A 16,399-nucleotide genomic window follows, 5' to 3' on the forward strand; every position below is an offset into this window, starting at 1 on the left:
ATGAAAGCTGCAATACAAATTTTTGTTCCTCTCATCCGGGTTCCCTTTCAGACGAGGGGGCCACTTCACGTACGGGGCATCCTTGATTGTCATCAGGATCTCAGCTCGCTTTGCGTTCAAGGGCGTGTAGTCCACCCGATCCGCCATGGGAGCTCGAAATGGCTGACTTGGCTTCGCAACTCGAGTTGAGTCTTTCTTCCTCCTGTCATCCTAGTTGGGGAGTTCGGTTTCCCTCTTCCTTTTTTCAAACCCGCCCTTAGTCCTCTAGTTGATCTCCTCGGTTCGGGGACACCGCTTGCTGGTAACGAAGTGCGCGGTGAAGACTTGCACAAACTGGGTCCAGCTCCTTATCGACCCGGGGGCCAGGTTCTTGTACCATGTGCGGGCAACTCCCCTGAAGGTGGTGGTGAAGGCCACGCACATGCAGGACTTGCTAGCCCTCGCCAGGTGCATCTGGGACTGGAAAGCATCAACATGATCACTGGGGTCAAAGGACCCATCATACTTGTCTAGTGGAGGGAGTTTGAAATCTTTGGGCATGGGAACCGCGAGGAGTTCTGATGACAGGGGGAAGGGACTGAAAGAATAGGGGAAACTTTTACCTTGTCTGAGCTTGCTTATTGTTTACCTCGAAGCTCGGGTAGAATGCGGGTGGTGGTTTGGCGACTTCGTCGGTGCCTCCTTTACTGCTTGGAAGGCCCAGTATTGGCACTGCCAAGCTCAATGGGCCCGTACTGTTGGTGGTAGTCCGCGGCCAGGACGCCGAATTGGTTTTCTGCGAGCGGGAGCCCGAACTTAGAGTGTCGAGGTGCCGACTTGATTGGCTGGGAGGTTCCTGATCTGCCGGCGAGCTGCGAGGCGGGGGTAATTAGTCTTTCCCTCTTGCTCGGGGATGAGGCCTGGCTTCTGGAGGGGTTCTGCGGCTAGGAACCTTCCCCTAGGTGAAGGCGCCCGCCCTGAGGAGAGGGCTTGACCGGCTTGATAGCAGGGTGTCGAGGTGGGAGCTGCGGTTGGTTCAAAGGCAGTTGGGGGAACTGCTGTTGGTAGTGATACTGAGAGATGTGGTGTAGTACTTGCTGCTGATGGAGTTGATGTTACTGGAACTGTTGCATTTGGGTTTGCAAGGCCCACATGCATTGCATCAAGTCATCAAGCTGGTTCTGGCTGGTCGCCAGAGGAACAACGGTTGGTTTGGCGAAGGTTGTCTCAATAGGGAGGGGAAGGGGAACATTCACAGGTGCCACTGTGCTTGGTGCATTGAGGCTAGGGATTCCGTCCGCCGAGAGGGGGACGGTGAACTGTCCGATGCATACAACGGCGGGCTAAGGGTGTTCCCCTACAGCATTCAAATCGGCGTTGTGCGTGTTACTGCTGGAGGAAGCCATGGATACTGAGGTTTCTTTGAGAGAGAGTTAAAGGTTAGGGGAGGCCTTTTGAAGTCTTCCCACAGACGGTGCCAAATGATGATGCGTGATCCGGTCGGTCCTAGCTGCCGGTCACCTTGCCTTTGACAGAGCTGGAGATGCCTGAAACAAGGAAGAAACTGGAGATTTCCGGGGAGGAACCCAGTAGGAACACTCCGAAGCTCAAGTTAATACTCTTGAGGAGGCAAGGAAAACAATGGATTTCAAGACCGGAAAGCACAAAAATCACATACCTCATTCTTTGGGGGAAGAGGGCCTTTTATAACCACCTTGGTACACTCACTCCCATACCTCTGCCAGATCGGGTGTCATCACCTCTGTGGGGGCAGACAAAACCGCCACTGTCTTCCTTGTCAGGGCCGTCTCTGCAACGACTGAGATAGCGGAAGCAGGTGGCCGTTGGAGTGCGGCTGTCATGTGTCAGACCCCTAATCAGTCAGGCGCGCCGCCTCCGGATACGAACTTCTTTGGTGTCAGGTACAGTTCGTTTGGTCATGCGACCTAGAGCCAAAGTGTCGGAGCGGTGCGCGAGGTGGTCTTGAGTTCGGATAGAAGTGTGGCTCGAACTGACCCGAGGTGGGTCAGCTCGGGCTCTTGCCCTTTGCGGTGCTCCTTGTAAGGCTTGGGGTCTCTAAGGGAAAGCTCGGGCTCTTCCTCCTAGGAAGTGTGGGTTCCTTTTAAGGGAGCTCGGGGCTCCTCTTTGGGGAGCTCGGGTCTCACCTCGGATCACGAGCATGCTGCTGCGCCGAGCTGGTGCTCCTGCCAGGTCACACTCTGTTGCTTCCACGTGTCGCACGGCTAAAGGGTCGGGCCAAATCTTCCTCCATCACTCCTCATTAATACATCATTAACTCTCTCTCTCTCTCTCCCCTTTTCCATTAACTCTTTTAATAATTTATCCTCATTAATTGTGCTATTAACTCTCTCCATCAGTAACTCATGTCACTAATTCCCTCTCGTCTCCATTACTCCATTAAATTGCATAAAATATATTAACTTTTTTTTATAGAAAATTTTCATAAGTGTGGGTGGTAGGATTCAAACCTGCATAGGCAGAGCTTACATGATTTCCAAAATACATTAACTTTATTTATATATTCATTTCAATTTAACTATATATATATATACACTACTTTAAAAAGTACGAATAGCTTTAGTAATATTTCTGGAATTTTGTGAGGACAAAATTTACCCTTCCATATTTGAATTTATTGATAAAAAATGAGGGCAAAAGTGTAAGAAATTATTAATATTAAATGAGTTGAAAAGAGATAATTATAAGATATTCAATGCATTCAATTTCTTCTCATTAATAATATATATATATATATATATATATATATATATATATATATATATATATATATATATATTAAAAAGTACTAATAGCTTTAGTAAAATTTTTGGAATTTTTTGAGGACAAAATTTACCCTTCCATATTTAAATTTATTGATAAAAAATGAGGGCAAAAGGGTAAGCAATTGTTAATATTAAATGAGTTGAAAAGAGATAATTATAAGATATTCAATGCATTCAATTTCTTCTCATTAAATCCAACACTTAAGGTATTAATTTGCATTCACCTTCATTGAATCATATATTTAAGGCATTCTTATTTCTTCTCATCATTAAATTATATTAATTAAACCCATACATAATAAATTATTGGGGAATTGTCTAAAACTCACTATGAGTTTTCAACATTTCTCTTAAACTCACAACTTTGCAAAATGTCTAAAACTCACTGTGTCACCAACTTGCTGTTAAACAGACTAACGAGTATTAATATATTACCTTTTAATCTTCATAAAAAAATATAAAATATATGCAAAATAAATAAACAGGTGTTAATATATAATATTTAGACATAGAAAAAGGAAAAGTTCAAAAAAAAATTTCAAATATAAAATACATAAAAACATAGAAATTACAAAATATATAAAAAATTATAGAAATTGAAACAAAATAAAAAATGATTTTCAAATTATAGAAACTATAGAAATTGAAAAACAAAATAAGAAAATAAAAAATGTAGAAAAAATACCAAAAAAGTATAGAAAAACACAGAAATTGTAAATAAATAACAAAAAATACATGAAAATTTATAAATTCTAGAAAATAGAAAAATGTAAAAAAATTAGAAATTATAAAAAACATTGGAAATTATAACAAAACACTAAAAATGCAAAAAATAAACAAGAAAATTGAAAACTAAAAAAAACCAATTTTCCTCTAACTCACCATTCAATGGTAATTTGGTTATGAAAAATGGTATTTATGCTGACATGGACACCTCTGTTAAGAAGCATTAATGGTGCACTAATAGAAGGTGAGTTTTGAAAAATAAAAACTTACTAACATGGTGAGTTTTAGACATTTTGAAAAGTTGTGGTGAGTTTAAGAGAAATGTTGAAAACTCATGGTGAGTTTTAGACAATTTTCATAATTTTATAATTCCAATAACATAAAGACATACTTTTAAAATCTACCTAAAAAAAATATTGTTTTCATCTAGATAGTAAGAAATTAAACCATTTCAGGTTAGATGGGTCAATCCATGTTGTCACAATTAAATAATAAAATAAAAAAAAAGATAAAATGCAAAAAAAAGAAGATATAAAAAAAAATTGGAAACATTTTTAACATCATATATTCGACATATTAAACAATAATAAATATGACAAATAAGAAATGCTTTTATTAATGATGGAATTGGAATGTAAAATTTAAAATCAATTAGAAATAAAACAATTTTTCTATTCTCTCTCTCTCTCTCTCATTAAATCTCGTACTAAGGTATATTCTCTTATTAAATCTACAAAATTAATTTTAATATTACAAAAATAAATATTTTGAAAAATAATTTGAAAACAAAACTATTTTCTTCCCTTCCAATGGTGGGTAAGCAATTCAACCATTTTGGGTCAAATGGGTTAATAAATAATGTAATAATTAAATAATACAAATTTAAAATATATAAAATATATAAAGCAAAAAATAAATGGACATATCTCTAATATTCCATATTCATTATACTAAATAAAAATACATATGAAATGAAAGAAGTAATTTTATTAATGATGAAAATGGAATGCCAAAGTTAAAACCAACCTATAAATGAAATGATGTCATTGTCAAATAATAAAATTTTTAAAAATAAAAGATATAAATAATAACAAAAATACAAATATAAAAAAAATTAGGCACATATCTAAATAAATATTGGGTACATCTCTAATATTACACATTCATTATCAATGATGGAAATGTAATATAAAATTTAGTGACAACCTAGAAATCTAATTATTTTCCTTTTTGAGTTGTGGGTTAGTGGTTTAGGTCAAATGGATTAATTGATGATATGATAGTTAAATAATAAATCTTTAAAAAATAAAAAGTACAAGTAATCAAAATAACACATGAAAAATTATATATTAATTATGTCAAACAAAAATTAAGTATGATAAGTAAAAATTATTTATATAATGTAGATGATATATAATTTAAAACAAATGTGAAAGTAAAGCTATTTTCTTATTTAGATGGTGGACCAATGATCCAACTTTTCAAAGAAATTCGTGATGTCATAATTGAATATTAAATATTTGAAAAAGATAGAGCACAAACAATGAAAAAGTACAAAATTATTTCACATTTGGGAACATTTATAATGTTATATATTCATCATAATAAATAAAAATAAATTTTAAAAATATTTTTTTTATTTATGTAAAAAATGAAATACAAAATTTAATAAAATAATAGTAATAATAAGTGTTATTGTAATTTAAAATTTCCTACAAGCATTTGAATTTATTTTTAATCATATTGTTACTTTTGTTAATTTTCAATTTTATCTTAATTATGATGTGTTTAAAATTCAAGCAATTAATATGAAAAAAATATCACGTGCATTGTGCTTGCTTAATTACTATTATATATATATATATATATATATATATATATTAGTTATATTAGCATTAAACTAGAATTATTAGTAAAGATTAATTATATTGAAATTGATAGATTCAATGATATATTATTATGCTAAATAATATACTTCCGTTCAAAATTATAATTCATTTATATTCCATTTTAAAATAATAAAAATCAATCAACCATAATACAAATAATTTAGTAAGTTACTTAAATAAAATAAAAATAATTATTAATTCTTGTTGTTAATAAAATTAATTTTATTAATATAATAAAAAGAAATTAATTAATAAAATGAATAAGATAAACAAAAAACCAATATCAATTTAAAATTAATATAAAACTAATACAAAATTATCAAACAATTATTAGTTTTATAATTAAGTTTTGTTAATTTAAAACCCAACTTAAGTTCCATTGAAAAATAAAAAATTATATAAATTTCATAACGAATTTAAATCTAATATAAACTTAACACACATAAATAAATTCAGTTTTTACTAATTTTAAATTTTAATAAAAATATTAATTTGAAATATAGTTTTTATTTTAAAATCAATTTAAATTCTATTTAAAAATAAGGAAAAAAACTTCCTTGGGTTTTCTAACAATCCTATGAAACTCTCTAGTGTTTTGACCTTAACAAAATCTCCCCTATTGTTTTGTAAAACAGATGTAAATACCTTCCTTTTGTCAGATTTACAAATAAAATTTGTTGATATAATGCATTAATTTTACTTCACTTCAGCCTTTTTACCTTATTTTGTCCAATAAGAATAAGAAGAATTATTATTTGAAAGTTATTTGAAAAAATAAATTAGTGAAGAGTAAGATTGAAACTTTAAATATATATATATATATATATAATGCATTAACAATGATAAGATTTCAATATAGTTTTTTTTTTTTTTTATAGCAGAGGCCTTTGTTTGGGTCAAAACACAAAGATGTTTTTTTTTTATAATTTTATTTATAAATAATACATCTACATTTATACGAGATCACATCTCTGCCCCACAAGGGGCCGCCTCACAACGCCCCACAGCGCATCCCGCGTGTATTGGGATCATCTCCCGATGATATACCAGAACCGATGATCTTATCATCGGAAGATGCTCCCAATACACGGCGGCGATGCGCTGTGGGGCGGAGATGTGAACTCCATTGATACACATGACGCTTTTACATCGATATTTGCCTTCTGTTAAGCAGCGTTATATTTGAAAAGTATGAATAAGGCTCGGGCCAGGGCCCAGCCCATAATGAAACCGAGGAAAGTCGTAAATCAAGGACCAAACCAAAATCGAGCATCGTTACAGGGCAGCGCAGCGAGGTACAAGCAGGCATAGCGGCACTCTATCGGAGCGTTCGATAGAAGCAAGCACACGGAAGAAGAATGGGGAGGTGGTGGGGCGCCGCCGGAAGTGGCCTTGTGAGAAGAGCGGTGGAGGTGGTGGAGAAAGCTAGGACATCTTCATATCACACCATACAGGCGATTCCCAGAGAATACACTGGACCAAGAGTGTCTGCCAAGGACAGAGCCCAAGGCAGAATTCCCGCCGTTGTATTCACACAGCAATCCCTACAACCACAGGACTCAAGTAGTAGTAGACCGATCTCAAGGAAGCATCTTCTCACCACTGAGAGGAAGCAGATTCAGTCCATACTCGAGGACGTAAAGCCTCCCTACTTTTGCTCCACCACCTTCCAGCTCCAGATTCGTGCTGGTTCCGGTTCTTCTCATCTCCTTGAGTCTGGCGCCGTCCTTCCCATCAAGGCAAGGCAAATTTGTCTTCTCATTATTTTTAATCTTCTGTTGCATCTCAACTTTTGGTTGATTATTGCAGCTTCATAAGGACCCCGAGACTGGAAAAATCCTGAACCTGGTCTTCGTGTGGGCTGACAATGTTTCGGAGTTGAAGGTCGATGTGCCGGTTGTTTTCAAAGGAGAAAACCTGTGTCCTGGTCTCAAGAAAGGTCAGGGTTTTTTTTCCTCTCTATTAATATATAAATGTGTTGTGGTTGCTTTATGTTTACATATTCCATTAATTCGAGTGGAGTGAATATAAGATTGATCAAATTATTTTTTCCCTTTTTATTTTGCTTTCTATCTGTAAGGGTTTTTTGCAGTGGTAACTTGATAGTTGGCATTAATCTGCATTGTATGGTCATACCATGTCGTAATGTCTTACGAGAAGACTGGAGAATGACCAATTTCATAGGAACGATAAGAGTTAGAGATGGCTTAACAAGTTTGGTGTCAATTGCACACCCTTGCTATTTGACTCTATGCTATTACAATATTACTTTCATAGGACTGTGTTCGGGGAATTGAAAATTGGCCTCAAGGTTGTTTATAAAAAAAAGGCCTTGAGATTTTCTTGGTATTGATTTAGTACCGTGAGGGTTGCCCACCGGGTGTCAACTGGAGAGGAATTCAAAAGGGTTTTTATGAACTCTATCTCAAGGGGCTGGAATCTGATTATGTGTTTCTATCCTAGTAGAGTTAACAAAACCTTGTAACTTGATTTTTAAATTGTAGTGGACAGTGAAATGCTTTGTATGGGCATGGACATGGGAGTCAGAAGATTCAGAACCTAATGTATGCCCAGGAGTCAAAACTCAAAAGTTCTATCCTAGTTTTGCTGGTTTTGCTTGTTTGATATTCCTCTTATTAGAAAAGGCTGTGGTGTGTTAGAGGATGAAGTAACTTGAAAGAAAGAAGCACATGTAAATGTGCCTGATTGATTGGTTGTTTAAATTCAACAGTTAGGTTTAAATTTTAAAACAATCTATGAAGACTCCCTGTTAGAGCATCCAATAGGCTCAAGATTTGAGAGGTTTCAAAGACCCTTAGATCCCTCCTAATCCTAAAACCAAAGTCCTAGGAAATCCCAAGAGTTTAACTAAAGACAAATTTAGACTCATAGGAAGAGATAATAAAAAAGAGTTGGTAAGTGATCTCTCAGAGGACTTTCCACTACCCAGAAGTCTTCCTAAAATTATATTTTTATTCCCAAATACATCATCATATCAAATAGTGAAATAAAGTTAAAAAAAACTGAAGCAGGCTATAGATTACTTTCCTAGGAGAAGCTAATAAAGCTCTAGCAACTAAACTAGCATCCCATTATCTACTAACCAACATTTTGTGGCATAATTTATGCTACCACTTATAAGAGTCCATGCAACATTGAGTTTGATTTGTTGGTATCTGTGGCATACTTGGTGTTTTAAAAGCTTTGCCTAGTAAGATAGATAAAACACACTATTTTTTCAAGAGAAGTTAAAGTATTGTATTCATTGAAACTCATTTTCACCATATATAGGTATAGTCATATACAGTTAGAAACTATAGAAATGGGACTGATCCATGGCAGCATGTCAAAAATATAAAAAGTCATGCTGCAAAAAGTCAATATAACCATTTGTTTTGATAGGCATCAATATGGCCACTCATGTAAGCAGGACATCATTATCAAAATAAACACGGTGGGGTATCTCTCTAAACTGGTCTTGAACAGCCAGTCAAGAATGTATAGATTCCACCTTTATCCAAATCACCCCTTTTTAGACACCATGTTGTCTTTATAAATCTTATTTTTTCCCTTCCACTGTTCCACATCCTCCATGTTACTTCCACAGGCATTGTGCTCTATAACATTTTGCTTCTCCAGTTAAGGCCTTTGAATCTCCAGCCAAGCAAATGCTCCCTCACTGACCTTGGATGGCACCAACTGCAAATTAGAAGCTTGCAGAAATAAGTACACATGTCTTTCACAAAAGGGTATTGCAAGAATAAGTGATCCATCAGTTCCCTCTCCTCCATGCATAATGCACAGTTCACTTTTTTTTTTTTAATTCTATAGAAATATACACAGTTCACTGAGGCAGGTTGTGTTCCCTTCTTTCTGATCCATTTTTGGTGACACTTGCTCAGGATAGCAATCCACACCATGAATGACGGCAAATCTGACAGCCATATTTCTTTATAAGGAAAAATATTCTCTTGTTGGGTGTTCAGTTTTTGGAAGAAATACCCAACTAATAAAATACCAGATCTGTCCCATTTGATGCCCCTTGGTATAGGCGCTTGGGCTGAAGCAAAAGGTGGCACAGGTTTGCACCTTTTTTAAGTTTTCCTTTTGGTTATGTTTTCTATACATTCTTATGCCTTTTACTAACTTGTAAATTAACTTTTGTCGGTGATCATGCAATACTGCAATACTAATGGTCTACTGACTTTAGATGATACAAAACAAAGGCCTTTTGAATACCTGGAGCCCTAGTTGTTGTAGATAGGATCTCAAATAGCAAAGTTTCCACTTTCCACCAAGTAAACAATAACAGTATAATTAATCTCTTATCCCTAACCCTAAAGAATAATGAACTGCAACCAAAATTACAAAACCAAGCTCCTTAAATCGGCCCTTTGCCTTTGTACCTCCAACCTCCTAGGATTAGGAATTTCAAGGTGTCTAACATCACACTAGCTACATGAAGTAACACAGCTAGGAGATAGATAAACATGTTGATAGTTTTAGTTTTTGAATTTGATTTGAGTTACTAGTTGAATTATTCAGTTCTTGGGGCACTTTGGTATGATCATAACATGTTTGCTTTCACTTTCACTTTGAATTTATCTTATATGTTTTGCTTATGTAATTTGATTTGAACCCAGAAGCTTTTAAAATATTTAATTTCACATAAAATTCACGTTTTTTGTTTTTAACGTATTAATGTTTTTTTTAATATTTTTTCCAAAAATTTGCTCCTTGCTTCATGCTCTTGTACTTTTCTTGCACCTCCCGCTTATAAAACATTGATGTACCATAAGCTGTTGATTCTCTCTCTCTCTCTCTCTCACACACACACACACACCCACACAACACAGAAGTAACATGTGAATGATGTTCGAGAAAAGTTTTTTCGCCCAAGTTTGAGAGTGCCATTTGCATTCTAGTTTGAAATCTTGACATGGTAATACCTTGGGAAAAGCTGAAGTGCTGGGGTGTGAAGTGTCGGGGTGGCCTTTGAATTACTTAGGATTACCATTAGGTGATCCCAAGAAAGAGAGTTTATGGAACCCGGTGATGGAAAGGTTTGAAAAAAGATTGGTATCCTGGAAAAAGAACTACCTCTCTCTTGGTGGGAGAATTACACTAATTAAGGCCACACTTGCTAACTTACCCATCTTTTTCATGTCGGTGTTTAAAATCCCAATGAAGATTGCTAACAGATTAGAGAAGATAATGAGAGCTTTCTTGTGGGAGTTGGGAGAGGAGAAGAGGGATCATAGAGTTAGCTGGGAGATAGTGTGTAGGAGTAAGTCGTGTGGTGGTTTGGGGCTTGGGAGTATTAGGAGAAGGAATATGACTTTGTTGGGGAAGTGGTTGTGGAGGTTTCCTATGGAAAAGGAGAAGCTATGGGCTAGAATAGTGGCAAGTATACATGGGCTGGAGCACAATGGATGGGACGTTGGAATCAGAGCTAGGATCACAAGCAATTCTCCTTGGAAAGCCATTCATGACCTGCTACCAGTTTTCTTCCCTAATATCAGGTATGACTTGAATTCCGGTAACTCCATAAAATTTTGGGAACAAACCTGGGTGGGGAGCGCCCCTCTAAAGGATCAGTTTCCGTCTTTGTATGCTCTTTCTGATTTGAAAAATGAGCCGATCTCGTCTTTCACCACCCCGTCCTCTTCCACTTCTGGGATTGGGTGGAACTTGGGTCTAAGAAGGGATTTGAGGGATTCAGACTTTGACTGTATTTCGAGCCTTCTTGCACTTCTTGATAGCATTGTCTTAGACCCCACTAGGGCGGATTCTAGAATTTGGACACCTGCCCCCAATGGCATTTTCTCTTGTGCTTCGTTCTTCAAAGTCTTAAGTCAGTTCACCAGTCCTACCTTGTCCCCTTTCCCTGTTGGTGAGGTTTGGTGCAATGCTATACCTCCTAGGGTTGGTAGTTTTTGTTGGGAAGCCTATCTGGAAAGAATCAACACTGGTGATCTACTCCAAAAGAAGAGACCTAATACTTGCTTGTCACCTCAGTGGTGTGTTTTGTGTAGAGCAGATGGGGAGACTGGTTTTCACCTAATGATGTCTTGCCACTTTGCGAGGTCATTGTGGGATTGGGCTTTCTCCTTATTTGGATGCAGCTGGAATCTCCCATTAGACATGCAGGGCCTTTTCTCCCCTTCCTTTTTCAAGTGGCGGTTAAAAAGGGGAAGGACAATGTGGAGAGGACTAAGGGCTGCAGTATGTTGGACACTGTGGGAAGAAAGAAACTCTAGGATATTCTCAGAAACTTAGAGAGGAACAACAGATCTGAGGGCTATCATACATTTTAGGGCGGTACCGTGGCTGAAATCTTTGGAAATATTCACAGATTACGCTGTGGATGACATGTTGAGGAAGTGGGGTGAAATTGCAAATTGCACGCAGACCAAGTCAGTAATGAGTGTGGCTTGGACCCCCCCACCTAGTGGATTCTTGAAATTAAACTTTGATGGATGTAGTAGGGGAAACCTGGGACAATCGGGGATCGAGGGTGTTTTTAGGGATGAAAATGGGGTCATCTCTGCTATGTTCTCAGGCCCAATTGGAGTGGGTGACTCCCTTAGAGCTGAGATCTGTGCAGTTATGGAAGGAATCCGGAAAGCTAAGGAATTGAACATCAAGAAACTTATAATTGAAGGGGATTCAGAGGTGGTGATAGGGTGGCTGACTAAAGATCAAAATGATTTATGGAAGTATAATAATGAGAAGAGGAAATTCAAGTGGTTGGTGCGGGAGATGGAAGTTAAGACATGTTGGATTAAAAGATCAGCTAATTCCCTAGCTGACGGTTTAGCTAAACAAGGGGCAGAAAGGGATTCATTCTTTTGGGCTAAGCTGTAACGTTAGTGTCTTTGTATTTTCTTTTTTCCTTTCTTGAAGCTCTTTGTGACTCTCGGAAGATAAGTGTGTTTGTCTTCCACTTGTAAATTTTCTACTGATGAATTAATGAAAGTGTTATTGATAAAAAAAAAAAGTAATATGGTATTCTTGTTTTGTTGTTTCCTTCATGTCTCTTACAAAATGTTCAATGACCATGTATGTTTGGTCATTCTTCTTACTTTAGTACGTATAGTCTGTTGGAAGGGACCATTTATTACTACTGCTTTGTGGAACACTACAGTCTCCATTGTGCTCGGTCTAGATTGCATGTTTCAGTGTATCTGTGTATGATTCCAAATTGGACCCAAGTAAATTTGTAATTGGTGCTGAATATGAATGATGAGTTGATGACAAGACCATAGTGTATTCATTTGTATCTTGATTTGAGAGTTGTGTTTCCAAATTGGACTTCAGATAATTTGATAAAAGCTGCTAAATAGAAATGGTGAAGGGCCACCTCTCACATTCATTTCTGTCTTAACTTGGGAGCTTCTAGCCCCTTGCATACTTTCTTATTTTCTTCTCCTGGGTTTTCACCCCTAAGAAGATTTAATGCTTCCTTCTGGACATGTGATCTGGTCATATCGGACAAGTCAGATACAGATACGCTTTGGAAACACATGGGTACAAACGAAAGATATAGAAACGCTTGGATACACTAGGGAAATGCATGCAAATCACATAAATACATTAATAATACTAAACCAAAAGCTGAATTATCTATGAATAAGATATAAACACATGAGAAATGCATACTTCAATTGGTTATATGAAGAGAAATATTACAATAAACAATACTGAGACTCAACAACATACAATAATTATCTTTCTTTTATTCATAAAAAAAAATTATCTTTCTTTCAATTTTTATTAATTTTTTGGAATATTTATTAATTTAGTATTTTTATACAATAACTCTATTTTTCAAATAATAACTAGGTTTTCATTTTTAACATATAATTATGTGTAAAATAAAATATATAAATCATCAAAGGTAGATGAAATATATTATTGTTATAATTTTTAGTTTTTATTATTTTTTTTTGGAAAAATTAAATCTTAAATTATTTATTTCATTTTTCGTAATACTATTTTTTAATTTTTATTAAAGATGAAAAATAATCCAAAAGTAGTCAATATACAGTTTTGCCAAACTAGGCATGGATACACCTCCGTATTAGTGTGTGTTGGACCGTATCCACCGATACAGTGCGATATGGCCCGATATGAAGTTATATCATGCTGATACGCATGATTCGTGGGATACTTATCAAATTGTGGTGTATCCCATATCCATGACCATAGATACAGATACGATACGCCCCGTATTGGGAGTATCTTATCGATACCTTAATCCTTGGGTAGTACTCAAATTGGCATAAACATTTGCTTTCTTGACTTCAATTACTTTTCTTTGCGTATTAATTCTTCTGGTATTTGTTGGACAGTAACCCCTTTTTCATATGTAACAGTATTTTTATCGATGAAATGTAAAATAAGAAAGTCATGAAATATAAAGACAAGGTGTCCAACTAAGAAGCTTGTGAGCAGTAATCTTCCTTTTTCTTAAACATGCATAAACACTAGAAATAGTACCAATAAAAAATACTAAAAATAGTTTATACAAAAAATAGTGAGTTTGAGAAATAATCAATCTATTCCTCAAACATGTGTAAAAGGCCATTACCCAATGTTGGTCCCAGCTATATGGGGTAAATGGGAGGGGTAGACTGGGTATGGTCCTTTTTTTTTGGATTGGAAACGGTAACTTCATCAATACAATTTAAGAATAACTTTCCAGAGTTGAGTACAGCTGTCAACCCCTAAACAGGTGTTGAGCCTCAGTAATCTTTCTTACAAAACTGCCCAGAACATTCTCTCCCTCACAGTCCCTTATTTAACCAACGTGTCAGCTAAACCATTAGCTGATCTCCTTGTCCATTTGAAGCATGCACCGATCTCCCTTGTGTTGAGGATTTCCCTTATGGGCTGTCTATAAATCCAGGCTCCCAACTTTCCAGATTGCAGCCACTCAATCAACAATTTAGAGTCTCCCTCTATCTCAATTTGGTGTAACCTCAATTGTTTGGCATATCTTACATCTTGAAGTAAGGTGTATGGTCCTAACCTTTGTCACTTTTTTCACACTAAGTGGCCACCCTCAGATTCGAACATACATTTTCATGCATGCTAACCCAAGATTTTCCTCAAGCATGCGTAAATATTAAAAATAGTTTATACAGAAATAACGAGTTTGTGAGCGGTAACCCATCTTTTGCCTGGACAATCATCCTGTGGCTTATATGGATTTTATACAACCTAGATGGTAGACATGCATAAATACTTATGGTTTGAGGAAACCACTTCTGTTATTTTCCTTATAGCATGGGGATTAGCTGATGGATTCTGAGTTTGCTAGCTCATCCGGATTTTAGCTTTATTCGCTTTGAATCATGTGAAAGGTGAGTTTGGACATAGGTATATGTCTTACATTGCTTGTCCTTCAGTTGTTCCACAGTTCTCATCTATTCTATATACTTGGAGTGCAGTTGTCCATGTCTTCTCCTCATATTGCTTCCCAACCCCCTTAGAATTTTGTGGTTTTTTTTATATTTTTTTTTTAGAAAAAAGCAAATATGGGGCTTTTTAAACTCACCCACAACTAATTCAGTTTCTTTTTAATTTAGGAAATTGAATGTAGTCATCCCCTGTAGAACATGGGCATCTTTTAACACCAGCCCCATTCATCGCACAGATCTCTTCTAGTCTTGTTTATTTTTTTTATCTCAGCTAGTTTTGAAGTCATGACATCGTCTATTCCACTTTCAGGTATACCTTATTTAACAAACTACTGCACCGTTATCTGTATGACATGATTTCTAGACATCCAGATTCTTGGATGAACTTTGACTTATTCTTGTTGAAATATTTACAAGCCTTTTTCCCAAATCCTAAAACTATAAAGCTTCTTTACAAGGTGGTTAACTTTATAAAAAATCACTCCTCTTGCATGTTGCTAATGCACTAATAATGTTCTTTTAGGGTTCTATACTTCTATCTGGTTGTAAATGTTTCTCTTGTTGGATCCATGAGTATGCTCTTGAATCATTTTATCATCATTGCAGTACCCTGGCACTGTTTTTTTAGATTTATTTGATTGTAATTTACTTATATCTACTTTATGAAATTCAGGTGGCTACCTGAACAAGATAAGAACAAGTCTGAAATACCTGTGCCCAGCTGAAAACATTCCTCCAAAGATTGAGGTGGATCTGAGCAATCTAGATATTGGAGATAAAATTTTCATACGTGATATTGAGGTTCATCCAGGATTGAAGCTTTTAAGTAAGTATGAGGAAATGCCCATATGTAAGATTGTGAGTACAAAATCTGAAAATTCGGAAACTGCCAAGGCATAGTCAATAAGATATATTTGAGGCACTTAGGAGGGTGTAGTATCCTTGTGGATCACCCTAGCTTACAAGGCAAAACAGTTTAAGAACATTTATGATTGCTAATTAGGAGCTGTGCTTTCACTTGAGTTGGTAAATTGGGATGCATGGTTCAAAATGCCTCTAGAGCAGTGTGGTAGTTTATTCCTGTTGGTGTACAGAACAACATACTCCAATCTGGAATTTTCCCTCAATTTTAAAACTGATAGTATAGATAGTTTACTGGTGGTGGTGGTTGCTTGGCAACTTGCAAATAATTCTATGAACTGTCTGCCAAACACCATATGAACTTTTAATAATCTAGCATTAGATCGGGTGATTTTATTGATGCTTCTCAGGTTTGGCCATACTTAATATTAATTGTTGATTTTTTATGGTGGTAGGCTGGATCCAATATTAACATGATTAAAGTACTTGTGTGTGGTGGATAGGAGAATTGTAGGAACAATTCCATCTCTGCCCCATGTGTTATATTTATCCCAAATTGACAATCTAGGGAATGACCCAATTGATTATTGATGTATTCCACTCCACCTAGGTGACTGAACGGTTATCATCATATCTTCGCACCCTGACTTATTTGGTGAACGGTGTTTTAACTTGTGAGTTGATCCAGACCAGGCAAACCTGCCTTTCCAGAGAA

At 36.1% G+C, this 16,399-nt stretch overlaps 1 protein-coding gene across 1 annotated transcript; it reads left to right on the forward strand.

Annotated features, from left to right (window-relative positions):
• The first annotated feature begins 6,617 nt into the window (after positions 1 to 6,617).
• Positions 6,618 to 16,107, forward strand: LOC104595885 (Ribosomal protein L25/Gln-tRNA synthetase, anti-codon-binding domain-containing protein). The gene is made up of 3 exons (XM_010256833.2): positions 6,618 to 7,137; positions 7,208 to 7,337; positions 15,497 to 16,107. Exons 1-3 carry the CDS (start codon positions 6,757 to 6,759, stop codon positions 15,721 to 15,723), a joined length of 738 nt encoding a protein of 245 aa, XP_010255135.1. The 5' UTR covers positions 6,618 to 6,756; the 3' UTR covers positions 15,724 to 16,107.
• The last annotated feature ends 292 nt before the right edge of the window (positions 16,108 to 16,399 follow it).

The sequence above is a fragment of the Nelumbo nucifera genome, chromosome 5, assembly GCF_055504915.1.
Source record: "Nelumbo nucifera cultivar China Antique chromosome 5, China Antique-T2T, whole genome shotgun sequence".
NCBI classification, from domain to species: Eukaryota; Viridiplantae; Streptophyta; class Magnoliopsida; order Proteales; family Nelumbonaceae; genus Nelumbo; species Nelumbo nucifera.